Below are 18,263 nucleotides of genomic sequence, written 5' to 3'. Positions count from 1 at the left end.
CCAGTCCCAATATGTTTGGTTTTGTGAGAAACTACCAAATGTTTCCTATAATAAATACAAAATTTATGATCTCTTCAAGAGTGCAAAATGATTCTAATTTGTTCTGTCTCACTAACATTTGTTTGCTTTAGAATAGCCATCCTAATGTTTTTAACTGCACTTCTCTAGTAATCATGTGTTGTTTTGTTTTGTTTTGTTTTTTAAGTTAAGGTTGGGGAGATGGCTCAGTGAGTAAATTTTTGTTGTATGATGTTGCTTAGATACTCATATTGGAAGGAAATACATAAACAGAAATCACTAAATATAATAAAAATTGGAAATATATTTGACAAGTCGATAAAATGAAGGAAAACAAGACAATCACATTAGTAACGTTCTAATCCTTAGGTATGTTGATGAATAGTTATTTATTAATATGCATCAATTTAAATTTACACTAAGTAGTCTAAGAACATAATAGAATAAACACATAAGAATATTCATTTACTAAAATGCTCACAAAGTGTCCCAGCTTTTCTCCCACAGAAATGAGTCAACACTCCCTAACAAAAACTGGATTTCCTGAAAAACAGGTTAAGTCAATTCACAGGGGAAATGCTTGTCAGCGTGCCAAAAGCCAGCACTTTCTTGAAAGCCAAATCTCTATATTCCTTTCTTTCGGGTTCCTGAAACAAGATCATACACAAAGTGTCACTATCTTAAACAATTAGCATTCCTTCTAGGCACCGCCCAACAGTTACCTGGCGACCTGGCAGTTTGGCCCCTTCTCCCTGACTCTTCTCTCCCTGACCCCTTCCTCCCTCTCTCCTCTTCCTCCTCCCCCCTCTCCACGTGTTCCTGGCCTTTTCTTTCTTTCTCTGTCCTTCTCTGCCTCTACTCCCTTCCCCATGCCCTAAATAAACTCTATTCTACACTATCCCCGTCGTAAGGCTGCTACCTCAGGGGAAAGGGATGCCTCAGCATGGGCGCCCCCCCCAGGCACCCTTCCCATTTCCCCATACCTGGCTCTACAAAACGCATCCTTGGCTTTTTATAAAACACAGCAAACACGAGAATGAATTGTGCGCTTGTATTCTTTGATCACAGGGAGGGGAAAAAACTTCACAGAAAACTTTCTTGATGTGCATGCTCGGTGTACCAGCACCGGCCACATCCGGTACAATCCTGATTTATGTTAGATCCTCTAGTCAACACTGAGCTAATAATTTACCACGGGAAATGTAGCTAATCAGAGCAACCCCACCCCCCAATTGTTGCTTTAGAATAGATTAACTCTCTTCGCTTTCTTGATTTATCTTGGGGCTGTTCATCCAAACTTCCCAGTAAGAGTAACGGATTCATTTCTGAGAAGAGGTTTATATGAAAAGAAAAAAGCAGATGCGAAGGGTTAAGAAAATAGACACTGTAAAGAAGGCGGGCGGGGAAGGCGAGAGGGATCTCCCAGGGGAAGGTATGGAAGCGAAAATAAGGAAATTTTCCACGCTAAAACTTGCAAAAGAAAATGCATAACCAGAACAAAACTTCCAAAGATTCGTCTCCAGTGTATGAACAATGAAACTCATGTTGGCAGGCCTAGGCTTTAAGATAAAAATAAAGGAGCAAGCCCTCTGTTTTTCAGCAGAGGATCCGTAAAGATGGCGGTGGGCCGAAGCCCCTTCTCTTCCTTCAACCAAAGACTTTCGCTGCACATTTCCCACAAACCCCTCCGCGCGGCCCCGCTTGCCCAGACTGGCCCGGCCGGAGTGCAGCCACTGCGCACGCGCGAGCCGACGTCACGCGCGCTCCCAGGACCCGACAGAGCTGGCAGGAGTGGTCTCGGCAGCTTCCGCCGTCGCGTCGCTTCGGGGCTCGGCGAGTGGGTTCGCGCTGCCTCCGCCGCGGTGGGGCAGCCGGGGCTCACGGAGCCGAGCGGGGGGCGCGCGGCGACGCGGCCATGGGACTGCGCCGGCTCTGGTGACAGCGGGGAGCGGAGCGGCCCGGGCCCTGAGCGCTTCTCCTGCGGGGGGCCTCGCCCTCCTGCTCGCGGGGCCGGGGCTCCTGCTGCCTTTGCTGGCGTTGCTGCTGGCGGCGGCGGCGGCCCGGATCATGTCTGGCCGCCGCTGCGCCGGCGGGGGCGCGGCCTGCGCGAGCGCCGTGGCCGAGGCCGTAGAGCCGTCCGCCCGCGAGCTGTTCGAGGCTTGCCGCAACGGGGACGTGGAGCGAGTGAAGAGGCTGGTGACGCCCGAGAAGGTGAACAGCCGCGACACGGCGGGCAGGAAGTCCACCCCGCTCCACTTCGCCGCAGGTAAACGCGGGCCCCGCGTCGCCTCCCGCACGCCCCACCTGCAGGCACGGGCTTGCAGGCCGCGAGCCGCGCGGCGCTGCCCAGTCCCCGACCTTTCCCAGGGACTCTAACCCTGGCCACCCGCTCTCCTCTTTTGGGGCTCGTGATTAGGTCGGAGTGAGCGTGCTCTGGGGAAGTTGTTTTTGAGGTTGTGGGGGTTTTGTTGTTTGTTTGTTGGTGTGCTGGGGGGGAGAGCTTTGTTTTGTTTTACTGTATCAACAATACCTGCACCGACTTCCGGTCCTGCTACCCTGAAGGGCCTCAGCACACAAGAAAGGCTTAGTAGACCTTGTGATCTGAAAGAGTAATTATCTCAAAAATTGGCCCATCTTTGCAAGTTACATCGAAACTCTTAGTAATCCCTTAAGTTCTAGAGGCCGTCGAACACTGAAATTTTAATTTAGGAGTTATTTTATTGGCTATTGGCTCATTAGAGTTAATTGGATTAGGTTTCTGGAGAGACTTAGACAGGAAATAGGCAAGTTTGGGAGACCTGAGATCTACTTAGTCTGAGTGTGGGTGGCCTCTGCTCCACTCCCGCACAGTTTAAGATGGAAAGTAAGGTGAGAGACAAGATAGGACAAGCACTTGAGCTTGGATCTAGGACTCATTTTGAGTTCTCCAGAGATTTATTTTAGATTGTTTGGAATTAATTTTAACTACTGGGTTCTCTTTATACCAGAGTGTTAAAAGTTTGTTTGTTGCGGTGTTTGAAACAGCCAGGGATGGGAACCTGTTTACTGATTAGTCAAGTTAAGGACAGTTTGTAACTTTTTAACTTCATAATCAAAAACGGTCCTCATAGCTTGGTAACATTTGATACAGAGTGGATCAGGCTTGTTTAGCCGTTCTTTATAAAAAGAAACATTGTAGTTTCTTTGGGGGCAGGAATGGTGGACCGAAGAGCATGAAACATTTTTCCTTTTGTTTACAGACATTGATTTTACAGTTCTACCAATTGTAGGTCTGTTTGCTTTGACCTGTCCCTATTTTAAAATGTATGTGCTGTAACGCTTCCTTACTTAATTGCCAGTTTGGGAGCAAGGGAAAAGATTGGGAAAATCACAGTTGGGCAGACTAGAAAAGGCCTGTGGGCACTGAGAAGGGAGAGCGGGACACCAAATCTCTTGTTAGCAGTGCTGCCTTTCTTCAGCTAATTTGAATTGTCTTGCTTGACTATTTAGCCAACCTATTTGGCAAACGGTCACAAGCAACAGCCAGATAATCCAAAGGGGTAATGTTACTTAGATTATGTTCACTTGATAAAAATAGCCAAGGTCGATCTCAGTTGCCACCTTTCAAGAATTTGATGTATTAGTGAGTTCATGTCTGAAAATAGTAGTATTTTGAGGTGAGGGTTTATGGTCTGACCTTGTTGCTCCCACACCATCCCACCCTCAGCTCTGCTCCAGCATGCCCCTCCCCCATCCACACGGATGGAATCTAAGACCTTGCATATGTTAGACAAGTGTTTCGCCACTGAATTAGGTAGATTAGACCCTGCCCCTTATCCAACATATTAAAGAATATCTTACATTTATTTTATATTGATTGACCAGCTTGAAATGGGAACTTAAATATTAAAAACACCAATTCACCACTCAAAATTCACCTGTATTGCCAGTTATAGGTAATAAAATTAAGATGGAAAAAGGAAATCATAAAATAATTACTAAAGAAGCTAGGGAGACAGCTTAGTATATTAAAGTGCTTGTTTTCCTTGCAAACAGAAGGATCTGAGTTCAGATCCCTGGTACCCACATAAAACGGCAGTTAGTTGGATTGATGGATGCCTATAATCCCAGCACTAGGACGTGGGAACGGAAGGATTCTTGGAGCTTACGTGCTAAAGCCATGAGCCCCAGGGTCAGTGCAGTGACCCTGTCTAAAAAATAAGATGGAGAGCCATAGATGAAGATGCCAGACTGTCACATGCATGGATATACCTAACCTACCATACACACAGAATAATAAAATAATCACCAAAGAACTGGTATTAAGCCACAGTTTTAGAAGTCCTACATTTAAACCCTGCATAAAAAAATAAGGAGCTTTTAAAAAGATAGCTTTGTATATTTTTAAATTCAAATTATTAGATTAATGAGGAATCAATTCTCCTTTCTTTTGCTGGGTATGGAACCCAGAGCCTTGGCCCTACTAGACACATGTGCAACCACTGTGCTACATTCTCAGTTAACTGTTTGTTTTTAAGTAAATATGCCCACCAGCATTTTCTTTGTGAGTTACCATTTGTGTTTATGTAAGCATACTTTTGGATTCCAGTCTGTAGGTGGTAGTACTTGATAATTGCCTGACCAAGTAGTTAGTTGTGTTTGTATTTTATAGGGTTACAGAAGCAACTTCATTCTTTTAGAGAAAAAAAATTATTAAAATAGCCAGTTACAGTTTGGAGGTTTAGGAGGGGAAAGCATGCTTTGTCAGTAGAAATAAGATGTGTTCATGCTACAGAAAAATACACAAGAGTTTGTATTTCCATCCCCCAAAAAACCCTTAATTTAATCAGTTGTCAATTCTTAAGGAAATTAAGTTCCATTAGTGATAAAGATAATTGCACAAATAGGTTTTTCTTCTGTTAACTGCCTTTTCTTATTGGACTAGGTTATATACTTCTATAGATATGATCATTAAGAAATCATTTTTAAAGATTTATTTTATATATTTATACACGCGTGTGTGTGTGTGTGTGTGTGTGTGTGTGTGTGCGCGCGCACGCGCGCGCACGCACGCACGCACGGACGCAACGCGCACACACACACACACACACTGTTGCTGTATTCAGACACACCAGATAGGGTTGTGAGCCATCATGTGGTTGCTGGGAATTGAACTCAGGACCTCTGGAAGAGCTCTTAACCAGTGAGCCATCTCTCCAGCCCAAGACATCATTTCTAAGGAAACAACTACACAGAAAAGATTTCCTTTTCCATCTCTTCTTTCCCTGCCCCCAACTATACAGATACAGGATATAAATAAATTATTTTCTTTTTCACCAAGCTCTTTTTTTTTTTTTTTTTTTTTTTTTTTTTTTTGGTGAGAATTGGCCTGTATGTCACCATCTTTACTAATACTTGTTAACAGTGAAGAAATTCTTCTAAAAGTGCATATTTTAAATGACTTTACAATGAAGAGGGATACTAAACTAATTTTTCCTTGTTCTGATTCTTTCTTTTACTCTCCAGTTTAGAAAGCCTTTTCTAAAAGCATTTTCTCCAGGTGGATACTAAAAAAAGCAGAGGAGCGGTAGTAGAAGAAAGTACCCATAATGCCGAGAGGTAGTGGTAAGAGAAGGCCAGACTTCATAGCAGTAAATTTACTGCCTCCTTGAAAATTCCCTTCTTGGCTTCTTAGTACCATTCCTAGTTTTCATTCTTAGCTTCCTTTCTCATAGGGTGGTGTATTAAGCAAGTATCAACAAACTGTTAAACATCTTGCCCGCTGAAGGACTCCAGGAAACAAACAATAAAATAAGACATTCACAGTCTTCGTCCCTTATGGAATTAGCATCCAGGAGCTGGGTTTGGTAGTTCATGTTGGTAGTCAGCCCTAGGAGGCTAGGTAGGAAGAGACTGAATTTAAAGCTAGCCAGATGCTAAGACACTGTACAGAGAGAAAGACGAATGAGTAAACCATATATTAGTTTACAAATTTTAGTAAACACTAGAACACTGCTATGACCAGCAAAGACACGGTCCCTGTTCTTATGGTGCCTTCATCTTAGCAAAGGAAAAAAGACAGCCAACCGGTGTTAGGTGAGGAAGGACTTAGGTATCCTTCCCACAATATAACAAAATATCAGTGTTCTCTAACTAGCTTTATTAATATCCATGTCTGGGCTTCATAGCTATTACTCCAGAATAACTGTCTCCAGCTTGGACCAGTTTCCTGAGTTTAGGATCCATAGAACCTACTACTACTTTGCGTATTGGGCATTTATCCCATAAGCACATCTCATTAAGCATTTCCAGAACAAAATCTTACCTACTGCTTCAATTAAGGTTATTACTGTGATAAAACATCATGACCAAAAGCAATTTAGGAAGGAAAGGGTTTATTTTGTTTACACTTCCACATCACAGTTGATGACTGAAGAAAGTCAGGACAGAAATTCAAACAGCAGGAATCTGGAAGCAGGTACAGGAGTGTGCTTACTGACTTGCTCAGCTTGCTTTGTTATTGCACCTAGGACTCTGAGCTCAGACAAGTGGCACTCCTCCAATGGCTGGGCCCTCCCACATCAATCACTGAGAATCTGCCCTACAAGACCTACAGCCAGATCCTACTGAGGCAATTCCTTGGTTGAAGTTTCCTCCTTTCAGATGATTCTAGCTTTTCTCAAGGTGGCAAAACAGCAACAACAAAACCACTAGTGAGCACACCCAACAAACCCTGCTTTATTCTGTATCTCAAATCAGGTTAGCCATTAGAATCTATTGACTTTCTCACCTTTCTCCCTTAAGTTATTTATAGATTATCCAACTTTTCCAAGTCAGGGTGCAACTAATTAATGCAGTAAAGAAAGTATTACTAATGGTTGGTAATTTCTAAGATATTAATAGATTTTAAATAGCATCTTTTAAAATAATGGTGGGATATAAGTGAAAATATGTGTAAAAAGCAATCAGAAGAATATGTAGGAGTCTGGGGAAAGGAATGGGAAGAAAGCCTTATAGTGTGTGAATGTGATCCAGCTTAATCCCTCACCTTACTGTGGGCATTCAGCTCGTGTCCTGTGGTTGGGACAGTAGCCATGGCAAATCTTGACTTAGCTCTCTCCTGTCTCTCTAGTCTCTCCATTTATTGCATACCACCAGAGTGATCGTGCTGAGCAAACCTTCAGTGCTAGTGACATGCTATAGCAGTATTGTTCAACTTTTTCAGGTGCTCAAATACACAATATTTTCTTCTGAGTTTATGAAAGAGAAGACTACCTGCGTGCTAGCTATGTGCTACCATTGGCTGTTTGACAGTGACCATGGCATAAAGTTACTGGACTCACAGATAAGATTTTACTGAAATCTGCTGTCTGAAAAATACAAGTCTGTAGGACAGAGTCTAAACACTACCTTGTGAGTCATGTAGGTCTTTTCAAACTGCCCTCTGATTACTTAGGTAGTATTCAGTAGTATGTATCTTGGCTGGCTTTAAGGATTTGCTCTTTTGTCTCTAAAACCAGATACTTTTGTATTCTTCTTGCACAATAATGTGTTTTCAAGTTGTGTCCTTGCTGAGAGAGGAGAATCTAGCTATAAAGAAAAGACTAAGACTGTGGCTTAGGTGATAAGAGTATTTACCTGACATTTAGGAAGCTCTGTGTAGGATTCCCAGCCTCACACACACTGGGCATGGTGGTGTGCTTAGAAGGAACAAGATCAGTAGGTTAAGGTCACTATTTGGTTACTTAGCAAAGTCAAGGATAGCCTGGGCTATAAAAAACCAAAGGGGTTGGAGGAAGCTAGGGAGATAGATGGTTCAGTGGTAGAAGCACTTGCTGTGCAAGCATGAGAGAACCAAAGTTTAGATCCCGTTTCTCAAATTTAAAAAGAAAACAAACAGGCAGGCACCACACTGAGTAGGGAAGCAGAGGATAGCTGGGACTGGCTGATCACTAGCTTAGCTCCAGGGTCTGGGACAGACCCTGCCTGGGGGAAATAAAGAGAGGAGGGACAGAGCAGGACATCCAGTGTCCTGAACTCCATGCATGGCATGTGTGTTTTTGCATGTGAGTATGCAACCCCCCTCCCCGCATATGCATGTTTGACTGTATGCATGTGCTTGTGCTCCAGTGTGTGTGTGTTGCAGGGGTGCTCAATAAGACACACATGATACTCATCTTTCTCACAAAAAAATAATGGAAAACTTCCTCTACTTTCTTCTCCCACTCCAGCCCCCCAAATAAACAGCCAACCTCCTCAACACTGTTTCTGATCAGCCTGGAAAGACTATGCCATTCTTTTTTATCTACATCCATCTTAAAAGGATTACTTTCAGACTTGATGATCAATGGAGAAATTTTAGAAGACAGGAATTTAGGCTTTTCTTACCCCCCAAACCCCACCCCACACTTCCTCACCTGCTTTAACATATGTTCCAAATCCTTTGATTTTTACAATTAATTTGTAAAGGTATTGAGTATTAATAGTATGAGAATGATAAAAAATACTATTTCGTTGGCACTGAATCTACAAAACAGAATAATTGTTACCAGACTTTTTGCTTCATTTGGTTGGGGGTTGTTTGAGCATACTTGTACCTATCTAAAGAAGGACCCCTACCCAGAAAGAAATTTTTGTTGTGCAAATAGCAAAATAAAGACATACATTTCGCCTTTGTCTTAGCGCATAGACAAGTACAAGCTGTAAGCTGGTCTTGCTTTGTTGTGCTTCATGATCTCTTGCTGGAACAGACGGGGCTCTACAAGACTTTAGATGCTTTATTAGGTATTCATTTACATACTTGTTACATACATGAAGTGTCTCAAGATGTGTGCACATTAAATATGCAGAACTTAGTATTTACAATTAGAATATCATGCAGTTTGAAATCATTTGGGGTTTGAGGCTTTGGCCCCTTCGAAAGTTTCTTTGATGTTAGTAGCAGCAGCAACTAAGACCCTAACACTGAGGTGTGGTGGCTACTTGGAGGGAGTTGTATATATTTCAGGTCACCCTTTCAACAGTCTTGAATTGTTAAACTTGTATTTCCTTTTCTAAAACATTTTAGCATGGCTTGTCATTTTTCTTGGAATTTATATTCTTCTAGGTTTTGGACGGAAGGATGTAGTTGAATATCTGCTTCAGAATGGTGCAAATGTGCAAGCACGTGATGATGGGGGTCTCATTCCTCTTCATAATGCATGTTCTTTTGGTCATGCTGAAGTAGTCAATCTTCTTTTGCAACATGGTGCAGACCCAAATGCTCGGGATAATTGGAATTATACTCCTCTCCATGAAGCTGCAATTAAAGGAAAAATCGATGTTTGCATTGGTAAGCCTTTATTTCTTTTTCAGAATTTTCTAGAAATTGTAACTATTCTGAATCTAGATTAAGTTGTTCATGTCATCTTTCTACCAGGCTGAACTTACATCTAAATCTGTTTATGATTTATTCTAAACTTTTTTCTCTGTCCTCAATCAAACCATTTTATCAAGTGTCTGTTTTTAAAATCTAAAAATTCTGAGAAATGGGGGAAAAGTCATTCTCTAGAAATCTATGTTCTCTTGAGAGAGAGCTACATAGAGAAACCTTGTCTCCAAAAATCAAATCGATAGAGGATAATGGCTAATGGTGTAAGTTAATATGTTGGTTAAATTTTGTCACCTTGACAACAAGTAGTCTCCTGGCAAGACTGAACTCCAGTTGAAGATTGCCTGTGTTATTTATATTAACTGATGTAGATGGGCAGCCTGCTGTGGACAGTACCTTCCTAGGCAGGTAAGTCTGGGCTTTGTAAGAAAAGTAGCAAGACACTGAGCAAGTGTTCCTTCCTTGTCTCTGTTTCAGTTCCGGCCTCAGCCTCTCTTGATAAGACTGTACCCTGAAAGCCCAATAAACCCTTTCTTCCCAAGACCAAGTTTCTTTTGGTCATGGTTTTATCCCAGCAACAAAAAACTAATTAGAATAATTAGCCAGATTCAAGCCTCAAGACTCAACTTTCTGGGATCTTTATACTGAAGAAAAGTTAGGAAAACAGGAAGAGACTTTATGAAGAACTCCAGTTGTGGTTTGAGGCCTTATATAGGGATATATAAGATGCCCAGACCAGCCTTGGCCTTGCTGCTCTTCTGCTTCTACTTTCCAAAGGAGCTGAGGTCACAGGCCTGAATGACCATATCCAGCTTAGAGTAATATTCATGTGGACTAAGTAGGGTGGATAAGTCAGGAAGACTAGTAGGAAGATAGAAAATAACCTGGGAAAGACAACTCAGTAAAGAGGCATTCAGTGGAAAACTTGAGGGTCACTTAGATTACATGGACCTTCTAACAAGTGAGATGGGATTTGCTCAGTAGCTTAGTCATTAGCAGAGCACTGTGTGAGAAAGCAGTTGGAGAATTTTTACTTACTTGGTGATTACTTTTCCTAAACCCAACAGAATTGGGTTTTGAGGTCATAACTTAGCATCATTTTATTTTTCATGATGCAAAACAGGAACACTTGAAATCCTTAGTAGCTAGAAAGCCATGTTTGAGCCCAATCAACAACTCGGTGGCTCTGTGTAGCACTCTTGTACCCCAAGTCCCCATTCAGTTTATCAGTTACCAGCTTTGGTCTAAGCTAGTAATTTACAGAGATGGCAAACTGGATTTCTTAATTACCTTTCTGCCCAATCCTGTTTTGTTCTGTATTACTTTAAGCCATTACTATCCTGTGTTCAATCTGTTCTTTTGAACTACATCTCTAGTACCTCAGTCTCAGACTTAGAAATTTTTAGCTTTAATTTTGTAATACATAGTTTCTAAATACACTTTATAGAACTATAGAGCCCAGGATGGTAGCTGAAGACTTAAAGTGTAGCTAGTTCACATTGAAGCATGCTATAAGAAGAAAAATGCATGCTGTGTTCAAAGTCTTAGTACAAAAAGATGTCAAATGTTTTGATACTATGCTGATTATAATGAAGATTTTGGCTATATTGAGTTAATTATGTTACAGTTTTTAGTATAGCTAGTAGAAAGTTTAAAATTACATGCCCACATTTCTGTTGAGTTACAGAGTAGCATGAAATAGAGATTAACCTTATCAAAGAGCAGGGGCAAAGCAGGGTTCAGTGGTGGAGTACTGTTCAGTCTACACACAAAAAATATATATGTTCCCATATGCAAACAGGAATGGAGGAATTCCTGATAGATTTGCCTGTTTTCCACCAGCTTCTTATTTATAGATAGAAGTCTTGACATATCTTTATATACAGGTAACAATAAAATATGCTAGCATGAGGCTCCTTTGTAGTGTTTGTAGCAGGATGTGCTAGTGCCTTTGATGCCAGCACTCAGGAGGCAAAGGCAGGCAGATCTCTGAGATTGAGGCCAGCCAAGGCTATATAGTGAGACAGGTAAAAAAAAAAACAAAACCTCATCTGACAGTCATTTATACCTCCGTTCAGATATTTCTGAAGAGAAAAATTGTGCTGAGTATTTTACAGTAAGCTTGGTTATGATGTATACTTAGCTACTTGATGCCTAGAGCTAACTAGTGTACCTTGAATTGTATGGTTCCAGTAATGGCCAGTTCTGAGCTCCTCAATCTGATGGTTAACTTAGTCAGTTTTTTTTTTAAACAAGTAGATAACTAATGGCCTTGAGGGATTAGTTGGAAGAATAGTACAGCTATCCTGTTTTCTTTGAAAAAACAAGCAAACAAGAAAAAATAAAACAAACAAAGGTTTCTATGTAGCCTGAACTGCCTGGCTCTCACTGTGTAAATGAGGCTGGCTTCTAACTCACAGAGACGTAGCTGACAATGCCTCCCAACAGTCAACACCTTTTTTTCTTCCTGTGCATCCACACAACGCATGCTTGTACTCACATAGGTGTTAAATCCAATACCTCTCTGCCTGGTGTGTGTATAGCATTAGGCACTTCATGATAGAGTCTTTCTAGTGTAGACAGGCTCCTAGGAAGTAGAAGTGCTTTCAAGGCAGTTTTCGTCACTTGTCACCAGCAATATAAAAAGTGAAGAGCAACCCTCCACAGAATGGAGAAAATTTACCATGCTTCTAATGCATCAAATAATTGATTATTCTGTTTATTTATTTTACTTTTATTTTCAAGACAGGGTTTCTCTGTGTATCCCTGGCTGTTTTTGGAACTAGCTCTGTAGACCAGGCTGACCTAAAACTCAGAGATCTGCCTGCCTCTGCCTCCCCAAGTGCTGGGATTAAAGGCACCACCACTGCCAAACCATATTTTTTATTTTCTTAAATTTAAACATTTACCATATTATTAAGATAGAAAAAGTTTGAGAATTCTGTACTGAGACTTTTGTTTGATGATGATGATGATGATGGTGATGATGATGATGGTGGTGGTGGTGGTGGTGGTGGTGGTGGTGATGATGATGATGATGATGATGATGATGATGGACACATGTATAGACATCAGAGAGCAACCCTATGGACTTGGTTCTTCTACCTTTACATGGATTATGAGTTGAACAGCAAATTCCTTTACCTGCTGAGACATCTTACTGGTTCCTGTGCCAGAACTATTAAGAAACCAGTTTATTAACTCAGATTGCCATGATTGCCATTTTAAAATGTAGTGCTGATATTTTTTGTAGTGCTTTTACAGCATGGAGCTGAGCCAACCATCCGCAATACAGATGGAAGGACAGCATTGGATTTAGCAGACCCATCCGCCAAAGCTGTTCTGACTGGTAAGTCTGTGTGCTCTTTGGTTACTCCAGGAAGAATGAAAATACCTATGTGGGCTAGGTAGACAGGCTGCTAAACAGGTGTCAGTTCACTTACTAGTTTGCAGTCTCTCAAATTTGAACCTTGCCTAAAAAAGATAAAACTTGGTGCTGAGAGATGGCTCAGGTTAAGAGCACTGACTGCTCTTCTAGAGGTCCTGAGTTCAGTTCCCAGCATGGTGGCTCATAACCACATATCTGTAATGGGATCTGATGCCCTCTTCAGGTGTGTCTGAAGACAGCCATACTGTACCTTGTATACATAAAGTATATAAGTAATTCTACCTCACCCCCAAGAAAAAGATAAAGCTTTTTTTTCTTTCCATCTTATTTTTAAATTTGCCATTGTATTGGTGGGCAGAGTGTGTCAGACAATTTATATGTACTCCTTTATATACTATTTTATTTATGACTTTTTAATGGGATCCTTTTAAAAAGCACTAATTTCCTTCTAGTCATTTAAAATTGACATTTGGAACACATTTCAGTGCTGTGGGTATGATTGTTATGGCTATAATTCGTTTCCTTGGAGTCTTGTCATGAGTACAGATCTCGTTAGCCAGCAGGCTTGGTTTGAACTGTACCTATCTCATGTGGTTTTGCCTTTGCCCAGTATGCTATCCATTTAGGCAACTGCAATATTTAATGGATTCTTTTTATAAATATTTATTTACTTGTGTGTGAGAGTTATAGAATGAATATATATGTGCATATGTGTGCAGTGCCTGAGGAGATCAGAACGGGTGTCAGCTCTTGATGGTTATGTTGTATATTGTAGACAGTTGTGAGATGCCATATACCAGGTTCCCAAAACCAAACCTGAGTCTCCTACAGCAGCAGAAAGCATTTTAACCACTGAGCCATCTCTCCAGCCATAATTTTTGTATTATGTGTTAAGTACTGCTAGAATTATGTCTGGTCTTAAAGGCAGAAGCCTGAGGGTCTACCATGAGCCTTTGTGCTTACAATTTGTGATACTTCTTCTGGCATTCATAAAAAGATTTGAGAGTGTGTTGTCATAGTAATTGTCAATCCTGTATTTGTGCCCTTCTTTACTGTTTTGCTATGCACTCAGTGTAGTCTTCAGTCTGGATATTCTTTCAGCAAATTTTTATATTACTTAAATTTTATTGATTTTTTTATAGGTCTGTTTGTATTCATTTGCAAATATAAAGACTGTCCCATAAAGCATTATATAATCTTTTAAAATATTTATTATACAGTAATTTCAGCAAAAATTCTAGTCTAAATCAGATTCCTAAAGATGTTAGTGATTATGTTTAATTAGTGATGCTATAGAAGCTTTCGTCAGTTTCATTATGTTGCTGTGTAAGGTTATGGTGTGGGGTGGGGGTTTATTTGGTTGATTTGGTTTGAATTGGTGCAGGAATTGAACCCAGAGCTCATGTGTACAGATAGGTTTTCTTCTATTATACTGTTGAGTTGCACTTTCTCATCTGGGTTTTGAATGAAGTGGTGGATTGCTCTCCACCCCTCTTACTAGCATAATGTATTTATTTTAGGGGGAAAGAAAAGCTTACTGTACCCTAACTCTATGTCAGCTTTGTTAATACTTCCTTTTGGACCTTGCTTTATCTGTGTATGCTGTTTTTATAGTTGTCATAAAATTATCACTGAATTTTTTTGAAAATTTCTGATCATTCTCTCCTTCCCCAATCCACAGGTGACTATAAGAAAGATGAACTCTTGGAAAGTGCTAGGTATGTACTACTGTTACATATATGTGCCATGGAAATATGACAGGGACACTATGGAGAAGTGGCTCAGTAATTAGGAGCACTTAATGCAGAGGACCAGGACCCAGATGTGGTTCCCAGCACTCATGGCAGCTCACAGCCGTCTATAACTCTAGTTCCGGCGGTTTCTACAACCTTGGGTTTCAGGCGTGTATGTGTGTGCACATAGACAAGCGTACTCATACACATTAAAAAAATAAATCTGTAAAAAAACAAATTCTTATTAGACATAGTGGTGCTTTAATACCAACATTCTGGAGGCAAAGGCAGGTGGATCTCTGAGAGTACGGAGAGGTGTGTACATAGTTAGAAGCACTTGCAAAGGACATAAGTTCAGTTCCCAGGACCCACATCAGAAGACCTAAAACTATTTTTAAAGACTTATTTATTTATGTATATGAGTACACTGTCACTGTCTTCAGCCACACCAGAAAAGGGCATCAGATTCCATTACAGATGGTTGTGAGTCACCGTGTGGTTGCTGGGAATTGAACCCAGAACCTCTGGAAGAGCAGTCAGTGCTCTTAACTGCTGAGTCATCTCTCCAGTTCTTAAAACTATTTTTAACCTCAGATCCAGGAACATCTGATACTTCTGATCTCCATCTCTCTCTCTCTCTCTCTCTCTCTCTCTCTCTCTCTCTCTCTCACACACACACACACACACACACACACTTGAAATGAATAAAAAGAAAACAGATTTCATTTGTAGTGGCCCAGACTTGTAATCTCCACACAGAAGAGGCAGAGGCAAGAAGCCTACTATGAGTTCAGGATAGCTTGGGCTACATAGAGAGAGTTCCAAGACAGTCTGTGTTACAGAATGTAGCAGACTTCATCTAAAAAAAATAGCATAAGCATATTTTTAAGAGAAGACTTTGTTTTGATGGTCACAATACATAGTATAAACTATTGATACATTTTTAAAATGTGTTTCTAGGAGTGGCAACGAGGAAAAAATGATGGCTCTGCTTACACCATTGAATGTCAACTGCCATGCAAGTGATGGCAGAAAGGTATTGCTTTTGTGGTTGATTTTATATCATCTGGTAATGGGAATGAATAAGTTGCGTCCTTTAAAGAGTTCTGATGTTTTCCTTATGTTATACTTTCTATGTATGTTAATCTTATAAAACAAAATTGATTGTTTATTAGCAACAAAGTCATGGTTAGATTTTCTTGTTTTATGTTTGGTTTTTACCTTTTCTGACATTTTATATGGCCATTATGTGAATTTCATTATGTGAATTGAGTTTATTTGGTTACTGTTTCAGTCTACCCCGTTGCATTTGGCAGCAGGATACAACAGAGTAAAAATTGTACAACTGTTACTGCAACATGGAGCTGATGTCCATGCTAAGGATAAAGGGTAAGCTTTGAACAAGTCAGGCCTTGTTGCACACTCTTGTGCAAGGCGTCCTTGAAGCACACTCTATCTTCATAAAGCATTTTTCTGTTATTTAAAAAGTTCCTGTTTATTGAGCTTTTGTAACATGCAGTTGTTCTGAGGACCATAAGGAATTATAAAGCCACAGGCCTACCACTCATACGCTATAATACACTCAGTACATAGCTTATGAAAGATGCCTCATATAATTGAGGGATACTGCATGCCTATAATCCTATAACTTACAAAGGTATACTTAGAAGGCTTAGGAGTTCAAGGTCATCTTCAACTACACAGCAGTTTTGAGCTGTATGGAACCTTGACTAAATAAACAGAAAGCAGAGTTTCGGGAACATCATTCTATAGGAAAATATAAATAGTACATTTGAGATGTAGTAACCAAGCTGACTGATGACACAGGCTTAAAACCCCAGCTCCTGGGAGGATGGAGGAGGGAGATCACAAGTTGAGGCCAGCCTGGACAACTTAGTGAGATATTTATATCCCTCCCTACCTCCTGGCCTCTCGTGAAAGGAAGGGATTATAGCTCAATGGTTGGACACTTGCCTAGCAACTTTCATAGCATACACAAAGGCCTAGATTCAGTTACTAGTCACACACATACAGACCAAACTAAATTGGATAAAGCAGATGATTCACATGGAACAAATAAGCAAATTGGAGAAACGTAAAAAGCAAAAAACCACGCGTTTTAGAAGTTTTGGTATATTAACATAAGCAATTCAGTGTTCTGCAGTTATGAGCATTTTATGATCTGAGATGAGAAGTGACTGTTGTTAAATCCTCAAAGGAGTTTAAGGAGGAGAGCATCCTGGGATCATACATCTTGGATTAGTTGGGGAAACAGGATTAAAAGCAAGAACAGTATCTAGAACTGAGTGTTGTGAGCTAAGATCTGTAATGATGGTTGCAGGGAAAATGAAAGGAACCCATAAATGGGTACTGCAGTGGAGGAGTAGAAATAGTGAAATCTGGAAGCACGAGAGAGGAATAAAGGGAAAACCTTTATATCTGAAACTAAGTGAGTTAGATTGAAGTGCAGGAGGGGAAGTGGGTTGGCAGAAGACATTGTGCTGACTTTTAGAACTCTTGGTTTTATGAGAAAGTATGGAAATTCAAGCAGAAGTAGTAGTGAATGTCAGTGAAATTGGTATTCAGGCAAGGAACGAGCTGTGTGCGTAACCAGAGGTTGCTGTGGTGTGGTTGTACCCGTTAATAATGTTGATTCCCAAGGAGAGGAGAGAGAAGCTTCAAAGTAGAAGACAGAATTTTAAGGTTCCACTCTGTAGGAATATTACCAAAGAATTTGATTTCAGTTTACTGAGGACTATAGCATTTACCTTATGTTTTCAAAGTTGTTTCAAAGAAGACTTAACTGATAATTCAGAATAAATCTGGAAATATGTAAATGTGAGCCAGGCCAACAAAGAGAATGAAGTCTATATCTGGGAACAGTCCATGTTCTGATACACAAGGAATTGTAAGACCAGAAAGAAGCTCAGTTACTTGTTGTGTATGTCATGTTAACTTAGAACCAGGCACACCTTTAATCCCAGCACTAGGGAAACAGAAGGGGTGAATGTCTGTGAATTAAAGACCAGCCTAGTCTTCATAGTGAGTTTCAGACTAGCCAAGGACGTACAATGAGAAAAATTAAAAAGTTAGAACCATCAAAGCAAAGAAAAACAATAGTATTAAAACAAAAGTAACTATAAAGGATTTATTTTTTTAATGTTTGGCTAGAGCTTAGAGAATAAATTGGTTCAGAGGTTGTTTCAGAAGTACTGAGCTTAGTAACATTATATAGGACTAAATAAGTAGCCAGTAGTAGTGGGGAGAAAAGGAATATGGATTTGAAAGAGACTCAGGAATTATAATTTGTAGATTGTCCTAGACTTAGGAACTCTGTAATAACAGGCTTTATTTCTTTGTTGTCATTATAGTGATCTGGTACCATTACACAATGCCTGCTCTTACGGTCATTATGAAGTAACTGAACTTCTGGTCAAGGTTAGTTCTTTTGTGCCTTATTACTTTCTATAATTACATAAAATAATTTGAAATGTGTAGTGTGTCTATCTTATTCTTTATTCTGGGTGCTTGGTAGAAAGTGGAATAATTATAATAAGAATGCAGATAAGCTAGCATTTGACTTTCTTCAGGTTTTTTTAGTACTATATATTTGACGAAATTACTCTCACTAAGAATTGAGCTTCTCTTTTTAAATTACACCTCCCAAGAGGAAGGGAGGTTTTTGCAGAAGATCCTCTTCAGCCTGTGTGTTGTTGAAAAAGGTGTTAATAAGTCTAAATTCCCTTAAGAATTGAACAATGACCATACATCTTTT

At 40.3% G+C, this 18,263-nt stretch overlaps 1 protein-coding gene across 3 annotated transcripts in view; it reads left to right on the top strand.

Moving 5' to 3' along the window:
- The first annotated feature begins 1,797 nt into the window (after positions 1–1,797).
- TNKS2 (tankyrase 2) overlaps positions 1,798–18,263 on the top strand; it is a 50,505-nt gene continuing 34,039 nt past the window's right edge. For all 3 annotated transcript variants that reach the window (XM_080911958.1, XM_080911959.1, XM_080911957.1), the window contains exons 1-7: positions 1,798–2,284; positions 9,104–9,328; positions 12,621–12,716; positions 14,437–14,473; positions 15,449–15,524; positions 15,783–15,877; positions 17,860–17,926. In XM_080911958.1, coding sequence (XP_080768084.1) covers positions 2,086–2,284; positions 9,104–9,328; positions 12,621–12,716; positions 14,437–14,473; positions 15,449–15,524; positions 15,783–15,877; positions 17,860–17,926 — 795 coding nt within the window. In that variant the 5' untranslated portion in view covers positions 1,798–2,085. The remainder of the gene's footprint in view (positions 2,285–9,103; positions 9,329–12,620; positions 12,717–14,436; positions 14,474–15,448; positions 15,525–15,782; positions 15,878–17,859; positions 17,927–18,263) is intronic.

This window comes from Micromys minutus (genome assembly GCF_963924665.1).
Source record: "Micromys minutus genome assembly, chromosome: 2".
In the NCBI taxonomy this organism is placed as follows: domain Eukaryota; kingdom Metazoa; phylum Chordata; class Mammalia; order Rodentia; family Muridae; genus Micromys; species Micromys minutus.
Note: the sequence above shows the minus strand (reverse complement) of the source record. Positions and strands in the feature narration are given on the sequence as shown.